The sequence below is a fragment of the Azolla caroliniana genome, unplaced genomic scaffold (assembly GCF_043228905.1).
Source record: "Azolla caroliniana isolate FFs.n. ecotype wild unplaced genomic scaffold, voAzoCaro1.0.p SCAF_8, whole genome shotgun sequence".
NCBI lineage: Eukaryota > Viridiplantae > Streptophyta > Polypodiopsida > Salviniales > Salviniaceae > Azolla > Azolla caroliniana.
In genome coordinates this window covers 2,751,294-2,763,141 of record NW_028230443.1, presented here as the reverse complement: position 1 = coordinate 2,763,141, position 11,848 = coordinate 2,751,294, and the positions used below count along the sequence as shown (strand labels likewise).

The window sequence follows — 11,848 nt, the reverse complement described above, 5'->3', positions numbered from 1 at the left end:
CTCCTGAAACTGTGGATTTTTCCGACATGTTTGTGTTTCCATGGATTTTATGCAGCTCCTTCCTTCATCCTGAAACTGTGGATTTTATGCAGTTCCTTCCTTCATCCTGAAACTGTTAATTTTATGCAGTTCCTTCCTTCATCCCGAAACTGTTGATTTTTCCGATTCTTCCTCTTTCCTTCTCTTCATCCTATCCTCCGCTTTCCCTCCTCCTCTTCCTTCTGTCAATACGTGGTTTAGATCTTTTCAATGGCGTCTTCCTGCTCTCTTCCAACGAATTCTTGGCTCTTTGATTTAGATCTCGTTGATGAAAGCAGCCATCACCTGCTTTGGGCCACTTCTGTATCTAATGAAGAGAGTCTGCATCATTCCCCTCTCAGGTAATCTCTTCGTTTTCCTTTCCCTGCACCTTGCGTATCGTATTCTTAATCTGTTTCTCCTTTGAGATCCTAGAAGATGCAGATGGAAGAGAGATTTGAGCTGGTGAAATGGACAAATTAGGAGAGAGCCAAATGAAACATATGGTGGAAGAGGATCGAACGGCAAGATTAGGAAGGACGGACAAACAAAACGTAAAAAGATTAAGCTTTTGCTTCCTTAAAATGATCTCGGCTGTTTTTCGTTTGAGATCCTGAAGGAGGAGGGGACATTTGAACCGAAAGGTTAGGAGGAATAAAGAGAGCAGACGGAAGAATAAGATTTTCAGAGCATGTAGAGCGTGGATCCATTAACCATGGATCATCTGCTATTCCATTGCATTTAATTTTTCGGAGAAGCTATGCTGATCCTATAGAGAATGGTTTCCTTGACCATGTCTCATCTGTTATTCTGTTGAAATCACAGAAAAAGAAGATGGGAGGATATTTTAAAGAGGAAGGTGAGGAGGAAAATAGAAAAGCTTAAGCTTTGCAGACATGCGTAGTACTAGAGCTTGGTTTCCTAAAGCTATCGCATCTAATTTTCCTTCAAAATTATAGAAGAAGAAAAATATGGGGGAGAGAATTTAGCGCGAGGATTTGGAGGAGCAGTAGAAGAATCATTAGGCTTCTGCCTGTAGTTTAATTTCCTCAACCTTACCTCTTTTATTTTACCTTTGAAGTCATAAAATATGAAGAATACAGTGGTGGGTGTGGGGAAAAAAAAGATTAGAAGAAATGTAAGAAAGATTAAACGTTGTAGACGGGCTTGTGTCTAGTGTTTTATTACCTACCCATATTTCTATATTTTTCCATCGATACTGAAGACAAAGTAAGTGAATGTGATATCGGAGAAACCAAGGTAAAATGAACAAAATAGAGAAGATAGTGGAGTCTGCACACATCGAGCATGCAAATTAGGTTTTTAAGCAGAAACCTTCAGCTTTGCAATGGTCTGAAACGACTGTTGCTGATAGGATAGGTCAATTCAGCAAAGTTTAGAAAGTTGAAGTTAGAGACATTAATGTTTATCAAGCCAAAGAAAAGTAGAACCCACATGGAATAGAAGGATTTCACTCTTTGAAAATTGCACGGACTTTCTTGGGTTATCCTGCGTACAGTAGCCAGAAACACATTACTTACCCAAAGAAGCGTTAACTCATTGGGAACACTCCAGTCTTTCTATTTCATTTATCTTTGTATCAACCATGGTTTTATGATTCAAAGGTGTCAGGTGATTGATGCTCATCAATAACAGTCTTTCCCTGAATCATGTTATTTGTTTATAATGATTCAATGAAATTTGAATTTTGACATGGTACTACAATTCCACATTAATATTCCTTTATATCTATATGAATTCGTACACATGGTTCGCAGAGTACTCTAATTCATTCATTTATTTATTATTCAATTATTAATATCTAATTTGCCCTGTGTTTTGTAGTTTGGAGCATGAAACTTCTCAGGGAGATTCATTATGTCCAGAAAAGTCTTGTTCAAGGATAAGGTTTGATGATATACTTAGATTGTTTTGAAACTGGTGTAATAATATTAGTTATATAGATTCTCATTCTCCTTCTTTTATATCCCAGCGAGAGTGATCAAGAGAAAGATTATTCAAGAAAAAGGTTCGTTACAAGTTTGCAAGAGCAAAATTCTTCTATTTTTTCTAATACTAATTTGCTAAATTTCCACCTGCATGATGTAGATCTCGAGCTGGTTCTGCAAATAGAGTTGGTAACAAAGCTTGTCGCGAAAAAGTGCGAAGAGATCGTTTAAATGACAGGTATTCATGAGGATATGTATGTGTTTTCCATCAGTTCTATCAAATCTTATACCAAGTGAAAGTAGATCTATTTTGGACAGAGCTCTCACACTAGAAATCCTATGTACAAACAATAAAGTAGGACTGCAGATCATATCAAGCTCATTTTCTATGAATATTAAGAACAATCATTGAGTCAAGATCTTTGTAACGAAGTTTTTCCCAAGTTTCTGGGGATTAGTGACATTGCAAGATTTCTGGCCTTTCATATATGAGTTACGGTTATCTTGCTCTTTTTTCAAGCATGGTTTGTACCCTGCAAATTGTAAGCATTCTATGTGCCCTAGCTTTGTCAAGGCTCTTACAAGTTTGGCCACTATGTTTGATTTTACAAAGAGCTATGACCTAAAAATTCCAACTTAATATTCAAGAGTTTTTCCATCTTGTGATTTCCATAGGTGTAGCGATGTAAGCTTGTTTGCTTTTTGGCGTGATGTAAGATAAGCACAACATCAGTGCCTTTGATTAAATTATTCAATGCATGTCTAATCGAAAGTTTGGTATAACTAAGCAAATCCCCAAGTGTAATTGAAAATGTGCTATATAGAGAAAGTTCTTAACCTAACTGAAAGTTTGGTATTGCCGAATTATTTTTAAAATGTGCTAATGGTGTGATAACAATAAATACGAAGAAAATAATCATGTTATTTCCAGGGTTCTTACATGAGTTATGCTTGCAAGCTTGTATAATTTATGGACACTATGAAGGTTGATTGGCTTATGTCTCAGGTTTATGGAGTTAAGTGCACTTCTGGAGCCTTGTAAAACACCAAAGACAGATAAAGGTTCAATTCTTCGAGATGCAACTAGAATCTTAGGCCAGATGCGGGTGGAGATGCAACAGCTAAAAGATGCAAATAACCGACTTCAAGAGACGATTAAGGAGTTAAAGGTTTAGTTTGTCGTCCTGTCCAATTTTATTTAAAGAAATGTTTTAGCTTAGCTTGTGCGTTGACAGTATATAAAAATATCAGAACTTTCATCCTAGAAGAATGTGTCCATGGAGGCAGAAGTCAACCTGATTAGTTCATTTACTCAATTAAAATTTGACCCTAATAATAGATGACCTGAACTGTCTGAAGGGTAGGATTGCAAATATAAGGTATAGAGAGTTTTTTGCTCTGAGATTACTTCTCTATGTTTTGCATAATCTTCAGTTCACCTTAGCAATGACATAGCGTTGATATATTTGATAAAATCCCTGTCCTCATGTGTCCATATATACAAATAAGTAGCGAGACAGGTTGAAGATAAGTATTCTAAAAATATGAACGTGCAGAACTTTGTGGGGGATTTAAAAGTATCCTTCCTGCAGAGAGTATGGTGGTGGTGTTTATCCTTTTTAGGCCAAATGTGGTATTTGTAGAAGTGGCTATCATTTATGTAGTGTCGAATGATAGGTAATTGGTATTTTTTTCTGTTATTAGCTTTGTGATTTCCTTTTGGATTTTGTTAGGCTGAGAAGAATGAGCTTCGAGATGAAAAAGGCAGCCTAAAATTGGAAAAAGAAAGATTAGAAAACCATTTAAAGACCATGAATGTCCTTCCTAGCTATGTTTCACATTTACATTCGATACATCCAACATCGCATGCCTCTTTAAACCCTCTTCCAACAATGATTCCTTCTTCAACCCAATCTCATCTACCATCTAAATCTCCATTTCAGGAGTCCCCCTTTTCATCAACTATGACTCAATGGATTCCATCAAGCATTGTAGATATTTCAAATGATCATATTTTGAGGCCACCGGTTGCCTAGGAAATGCCACACATAGTAAATTTGAAATGACACGAATAATGTAAGTGCTCAGATTTTACTGTTTATCTGAAGAAAAAAACATAGCCTTGGGAGTCTCGGTCCATAGTTACATTCTATGGGATTGTTGGACAAAGGGACTCTACTGTTGTATATTATACTATCATAGACAAGACATATTCTTTTGTCATTTTGGTTTTAATTTATGTGCAATTTATGAGGATTATAATTTTCTTCTGATGACAAATTTTGTTATTTCCTGGTGTTATGGCTTAGCTTAGTCATATTTTCTGAAGCAAATCTGTTTTTTGCTTTATATTTGTGGCTATACATTTTCTAAGCATTCACATTTAGCATAACCAATTTTAAATCATTACTAAGTTTTCTAGGCATTCAGAATTCACATATCTGATTTTATATAATCAATGATATATGTCAAGAGTAACATACCTATTTATCTATTTTCATTTTAAGATTGTTTATCGTGGTATCTAGATTGAAGGAAGGCTAGTTTCCAATCTTTCGTAAGTTTTACTAAGAAGGGTTTATTTGAATAGTCAGCAGTCATATGTGTGAATCGGACCTATTTGTTTCCATAGATTGTATCTGTCAAGGATGATGTAGTATACATATTGGCATGTGACCCTCACCAAAGATTTTATTTGAGAAACATTATCCCTACCTCATCGTTTGTGTTATTGCGCAATTCATTAGTGTTCGTACCTGCTTTAGTTGAAGAGACGTGGAGCATACTAGAATGATGTTTCAATTATGTTTAATCACAAACCAAAAAACTTATGCAGTTATTTGTTTAGGTACTTCGGTATCTATGTCCCTTGATCCAAAGTATAAATTAGTTTGTGAAAGTTATGTGCTTGCAAATTTGTGTCGTCATTAGTTGATGAAGTTACTTGAATCAACTTCAATTCTTGGAGTATAAATTAGTTTGTGAAAGTTATGAGATGTGGCTTTTGGAGTTAACCATCTAAGGAATAGGTGCTTGATGTTCTAGTCAATTATTACACATAAAAAAGCAATGTGGCATCTTAGGACATAAACAATATGATTTGTCAATTCGAATGATAGAGATGTGTGAGATTGTAGCCTAGTTTCTTTTGTGAGATATTGAAGTGATGGTTTCATGTTATGCTTCAGCACATGATATATTTACTAAATTAGTCATTCAATGTGAAACCAGTTTATTTTGTTTTGTAACTAGATATATGGAAGGTAAATATCATTCAATTGTTAGTCCTAAAGTAGAGAGTTTGCTCCACTCTTTGCTCTCCCCTTTTCAAAACCTCGACATATACCTCTAGTCTTGTATTTATTTGCTCTTACCCCCCTTTCCAAGTCGTGTCATCCCTTAATATTCATCGTGCTAGATGTAAAACGTAGTTTCCTTGTCATTCCCATGCTTCAATTTTGAGCCATCTTCTAGCATTGCAAGAGATTGGATGTTTTGCCTCACAAAAACCAAAATCTACCTATGATTCAAATCTTACAAGAGTGTCAACCACCTTGATCAATTCAAAGCTCATCTCACACATGTCTCTTAATCATGACAAACACAATGGACATTTCAAATCCTAAACTCAGTGTGTCACAAGGTCCAACAATTCAAATGCAATCCTTCACACTAGAACATGGTATTTGTCCAATTAAAAGCATGGGCATGTCCGCACAAGCATTTGAGCATATCGTCCCTCCACGTTGAAGTCATTGTGAAACCTTCGCACAAATCTTCCAACCTAATGTCTCTAAGGAACTACAATCAATCTCATATTTTTAAACAATATACAAGGCTTTCACATTTAAAGTATTTGAACCAATAAACACTCAATTTATGTTTCAACAGATGGCATCCTCATTATGATGCACATATATCTCAATCTTTGTCACAAAACATTACATGTTGTCAAAAGCATGTATCGTCCATACCATCTTAACCTTCATTGCTCTTAACAAGGTTCACTATCCTAGTGCATACAATTTCCTTCCTTGATGGGTTGTGATTTTGTTAGTCCAATCACCCACTTTTCTTGTGGTCATGGATTTGTGTGTGGGATTGTAAGCTATAAACCCCTCTTGTGTTGCATGTGATTTGTGCTACATCTACATGGTAATCGAGTACATTTGACTCACCTCCTAGCCGTAGAGCAATTACAAGCTCCCTTGAGCTTAGGAGCTATCAACCAACGATTTGTTCATGGGTGTCAAGCAAGTTCTTAGACATACACCTTCGAATAAAATAAGAAGAAGAGGTAAAGCTAAACTTCATAAGAGATGAGATGATTGGAGGAAAAAGTTACATTGGTGTCGATCATGCACGGGTTTCAAGTCCAACATATAGACATGCATTGATGCAAAAAGGTTTTCGAGGCATCATGTTGTGTTGCTAGGAGGTGTTGGCTACGTGCCATGTCTTGTCAACATTCATTGCTCTTGTTTTGCGGCCCGAAAATGGACGTTGAGATGTCAGGAGTATTTAGTTGAGAAGCGAAGTTTGTTCTTTGATCAACCAAGCATGGAGTGTTGTGGTGCGGGGAAAGCATCCCATTTCGACTACCCACAAAGCCAAGGCCAAGGCCAATCCTAATTCCCTGTTTATTTGTTCGTTGGGCTTGTGTTTGAGATGGCCGCGATGGCTGTGACACGTGAGAACCGACATACGGGTCGAAAAAATCGAGACTAGAAGGGTTGGAGTGTGGGCAGAGTCAGGGGGGTTGAAGAAGGCTTGCGATGGCCATGGGACATCTCATGTGCACACGTGTCTCGTGTGTGTGTGTGTGTGTGTGTGTATGTATGTGTGTGAGTGCGTGTGTATGTGTGTATGTATGCGACATGTCTAACTACCAAATATTAAAGAGGGCAAGTGAGGGAATCGCAACCCTCTCTTCGTAATCTTTCCTTTGTTTTCTTTCTTTTTCCTTTCAGCTTTGGCATGCATTCTGATTCCTCCTCTTTATTTCTGCATTTCTCCATGAAAAGTTGCTCTCTTGCTTTCTAGGTTAAAATGTGTTTCTTCCATGTATCACAATCGTGGAGGTATATACATACATACATTGTATATCTTTTGAATAGGTGTATGATTCTAAGGATGCAATATTCAATTTGTAGTAAAAAATGATCTTCTTGGTTTTTCAACAACAACATTCTTTGATTATTCACTTCATATAGGCTCAAATGGAACCTTCGTAAATGCAAATTTTTGGGAAATTTCTAGCAAGGAATTGAAAACACCAAGTATTGCAAGCAAGGATCATATAATCATTTGCAAGTTGGACAATGTGGAGAGATGATGATCTCAATAGTTTAAGGTGTGAACAATACACATATAGAAGTTAATCCTATTGGTAACTTGAGCCTCACAACGTTATTGATGCTTCACAAAGGTGGGAACATGATTGATGGGTATGGCAAGGCAATAATGCTTACTTAAAGAACAAGTATAATATAGTGTAATTTAGTTTTTATTTATTGTATTTTAATATGTATTGTAATAAGTAACCCCAAGTTGTCACTTATGAACATTGAGTATTGTCCTAGGACTCAGGAGGTACTATTTGGAAGCACCCACATTTCAGTATCATTTCCACTTCAATATTTGGAAAAGCACATGTAAGTTTTGAAGGGAGTGATGAGTGAGTTTGAAAATGTGAATGTGTCATTTCTTCTTGTGTTGGCTCATGATCCACATGTAGAGTATTCCATCGTATAAAGTCAAAGAATCAAGAAAAAGCCCAAATTATGAGAGTAACTTTACTTGGAACATAAGTGAGTTGCATATTAAAGTGACAATCAAACATTAATTAACAAAAGTGTTAAGGGCTCGATACAGATTAGAAGGATCATAGGGTAAAAGATCTACAATTGCAAAAGACGAGAATTCATCATGTTGTAACTTGTAAATGCGAAACCATGATATAATAATTGTGGAAGCTAAGTGACCATCTAGGGAGAAGTGGTGGTTGTCGATTCTTTGGCTAACGGAACATGTCATGAGGAGCTAACTTTACTTGAACAAAAGTGTTAAGGGCTTGATGCGAATTAGAAGGATCATAGGGTAAAAGATCTACAATTGCAAAAGATGAGAATTCATCTTGTCGTAACTTGTAAATGCGAAACTATGATATAATAATAATTGTGGAAGCTAAGTGTCCATGTAGAGAGAAGCGATGGTGCTTGCCATCTATTTTTATTTGGCAAATGAGCTCTTGAAAGCTGTAAAAAGAAGTGAGCTCATTATCACCTATAAAAAGAAGTGAGCAAATCACAAGGATGCATGGGGGCCCTATGATGACAACATTGTTGATTCTTTGGCTAACGGAACATGTCATGAGGAGACCATTTTTTGACTTGTATTTCCACAAATCAGCTAGTATTTGCTTCCAATATTGTTTGAGCTAGAAAATCACTTTCCAATCAAAGTCATGGATATGTGTATTCAAGCTATTTTGAACGAGACGAGCATTAAATAAATAACTCTTTTGACTTTCTAAAAGACCTATTTGATTGTATCATGTTGCCAAAATAGTTCATGGGCATTCCACCTAAAATTCTCGCATGCATTCTTGGCTAAGGAATCAATGATAGAAAATTTGATTGCACTATCGTAGCAATTTGAATCCATGCATAGGCCACTTTACAAATTTCCAATACACCAACTTTTCATCTTTTCACGTTCTCAACTTGATCTTAGGCAAGAATAGTGCACAGTAGAGGATATTTAAGATGGAGAACAATCTTATTTGGAATGTCATCAATGAATTATGAAAAGAAGCATCTTAAGAGTTATAGAAAAACAAATGTTCAATCTGGCAACTAAAGCATAAGTCCACTTGCATCAATAAAAGTTTGCAAGTGTTTAGTTATATACTAGGGCACAAAGGTACGGTCAACAACATATGGTTAAGTGTTTGATGATGACAATTTTACACCTTTTAGACTATTACGACACCATGAACGGATTTAGTAATTACGATGTTGAATTCAATACCACTATTACGACCCCTTAAATGTAAATGAAGTGTAACGTGACTACATACCCTAAACCAAATGTCGAAACCCTAAAAAAGAAAGAAGTCGAAGAAGGAGAAAACCAAAAAGAAAGAATTCAAAAAAGAAAAAGATTCAAACCATACACCTAACAAATCTTACAAACAACTCTAACCATTACCCTATTCTTTATTACTTTTAAGTTTTTGAGAGTCGGGCTCCTAGTGACAACGGTTGTAAGCTTTTTATCCACATTGGACGGTGCAGATCACACGCACACTGTCACGTTGTTACGCGTGTGCGTGGAAAAAGGCGGGACCACAAGGGTCTTGGACTAGGGAGCGACGGAGCGTAGGAAGTCGCACTTCACCGTTTTCGGGGCATCCCAGAAGCACGCCGGAAGCAACCGAAGAGAGAGAGAGAGAAAGAGAGGGAGCGCGCGCTTGACACCGACTCGCGCGCACACACACACACACACGCACGCACGCACACACACACAGCTCACGCCCTCATGTACAGGAAACGCAGGAAGGGGGGGGAAGCACCCGACACCAACAAAGACGCCAATATACACAGACAGACGCAAACGTATATGTATATATATATAAGAAGAATACATTCCCGGCTTCGAGCCGGACTGAGGTAGGTTACAGTAGTCGTCTGCTGCCAAGCCGCCGTCGGGGAGCTCTCAGCTCGTCGCGCCGAGCGGGGTCTTGCACAGGAGGCCGAACCAAAGCGAACCCTAAGCAAAACACGAACGGGGAGAAGAAGAAGAACCTAACTCTAAACCTAACGGTATACCCTCGAATGCAAAATGGGCAACCCTTTTCACAAAGGGCGTTCCCTTCCTTTTATAGAACAAGGAAAGGGATGCGTTACAATGTGGGACAAATCCCGCCTTACATGGGATCGTCTGCCCCGACTTGACTACTCTTCGGCGCCATAAAGGCGCCCTCGATATTCACACTAAATGTACATGGGTGTGTACACACGTTGCACCCCGCCGAGGTAGCCAATGTTTCCCGGTTTCCACCTCTGGCCGAAATTCTTCACGACATCCGCCCCCACCTAACTGCACGTCCACCGGTAGGTGCCAAATCTGGTTGAAGGGTGAGAGATTTCGGCTGGTGAGAAACCGGTCTCCCGTGATCCGCATCTCGGCTTGCTGCCGGTTTGATCCGTCGGCTTCGAGTCTTCCTTCGCGCTCGCCTCCCCGTAGGCTCGTTCGACCCGTCGATGGGTCCTCTGCCGCGATCTCCGTAGTACGCGTACTTCCGTGGCCCTTGTTCGGCCGTATGAACGCCCCGCTTCCCGCCGTATGCCCGACGTCCTCCCGCCGCCACCTTCCTTCTCCATGGTCTTACGTCGCCGTGTCGGCTCGAACCGCCATGGTCTCCGAAATAGTGTGGAGGATCCCTTTTCGGCCTTCACCGCGCTCGCCTTCCCGCTCCGGCACCTCCGTGTGCCACATACCCTCGACCGTTGTTTGGCACTGCCTGTGCCGTACCCCGGTTCATTGCACGCCTCGTCGGCCCCTTTCCCGGCCAGATCGTGCATCGCCGCTCACCCGCATACCGGTGTCCTTTGCATCCGAGGAACACCCCGTAGTAGCCCGCTTGGCCCTTCCCGTCTTCGTGCTGCCGCAATAGGTCCTGAGTCTTCCTCTTGCCGTCGTCCCCTCGCCCCCACCAGCTTGTCACCCCGGGCTCGCCGTGTCAATCTTCGCTACTTCGACGGAACTATCGAGATCTACGAAGCGAGTGTGGAGGATCCTCCTCCGGCCTCTCTTGCCATCCCCTGACTCCGACCTTGTGCGGTCCACTAGGCACTCGTCACCTCGTTCCCGGCACCTCCCTTGTGTCGTCTTCCGCTTCCTTTGTTCGGCCCCACCCGCGCCGAACACCGTCCTGTAGTCACGCTTCGATCCGACCCGCGATGGCCACTTGCGAGACTCTTGTTCTGTCCCAGGTGTGCCTTTCCGGCCTGACACACCTCCCCGTGTTTGCCCCTACCGGCTCCTTCCGAAACCTCGTGTCGTCGGGTCTTGTTCCCTACCGCCACCGTCCTTCTCCCTCGGTCTTATGTTGCCACGTTGGCCGAACAACCGGGGTCTCCGGATCGGTGTGAGGGTCCCATAGGACCGGACTCCGTTTCTATGCTTGGTGAAATTCGGGTGTCTTTGTTTGAGTCCCTCCCGGACTCTCCTCGTGTCTTCTGCGTAGTCGGGTCCAGTTTCTCGCCGCCACCTTCCTTCTCCCTCGGTCTTACGTTGCCCCGTTGGCCGAACAGCCGGAGTCTCCGGTTAAGTGTGGGGATCCCTTAGGACCGGACTTCCTTACGCCCATTGCCTTCGTCACCTCGCCGCCACCGTCAGTATCTTGGTCTTACGTCGACCGCGTTGCTGACTGCCGAAGTCTCTAGAACCGGTGTGAAGGATCCTCTGTAGACCGCCCCTTTTGTCTTCGTCACCTCGCCGCCACCGTCAGTATCTTGGTCTTACGTCGACCGTGTTGCCGACTGCCGAAGTCTCTAGAACCGGTGTGAAGGATCCTTTGTAGACCGCCCCTTTTGTCTTCGTCACCTCGCCGCCACCGTCGGTATCTTGGTCTTACGTCGACCGCGTTGCCGATTGTCGAAGTCTCTAGAACCGGTGTGAAGGATCCTCCGTAGACCTCCGATTTGTCTTCCCGACCCTGTCTCGGGTCGTCCTTTTCCGCATGCCGAGAGGGCGGTTTACTACGCACCCTCTCCCGTGGTACCGACGTACCGTGTCCTCGGCCTCTTCGTAGGCCAGCTCTCTTCCTCCCTCCCGGAATGGTCATCAGGGAGTCCGCTCCGCCCGGTTCTCGT

General features: G+C 41.2%; 1 protein-coding gene across 1 annotated transcript; it reads left to right on the top strand.

Annotated features, from left to right (window-relative positions):
- Positions 1 to 217: 217 nt before the first annotated feature.
- LOC147860765 (transcription factor ILR3-like) lies at positions 218 to 4,238 on the top strand. Its single transcript, XM_087323679.1, has 6 exons — positions 218 to 380; positions 1,864 to 1,926; positions 2,012 to 2,047; positions 2,128 to 2,205; positions 2,974 to 3,136; positions 3,701 to 4,238. Exons 1-6 carry the CDS (start codon positions 250 to 252, stop codon positions 4,001 to 4,003), a joined length of 774 nt encoding a protein of 257 aa, XP_087179805.1. The 5' UTR covers positions 218 to 249; the 3' UTR covers positions 4,004 to 4,238.
- The last annotated feature ends 7,610 nt before the right edge of the window (positions 4,239 to 11,848 follow it).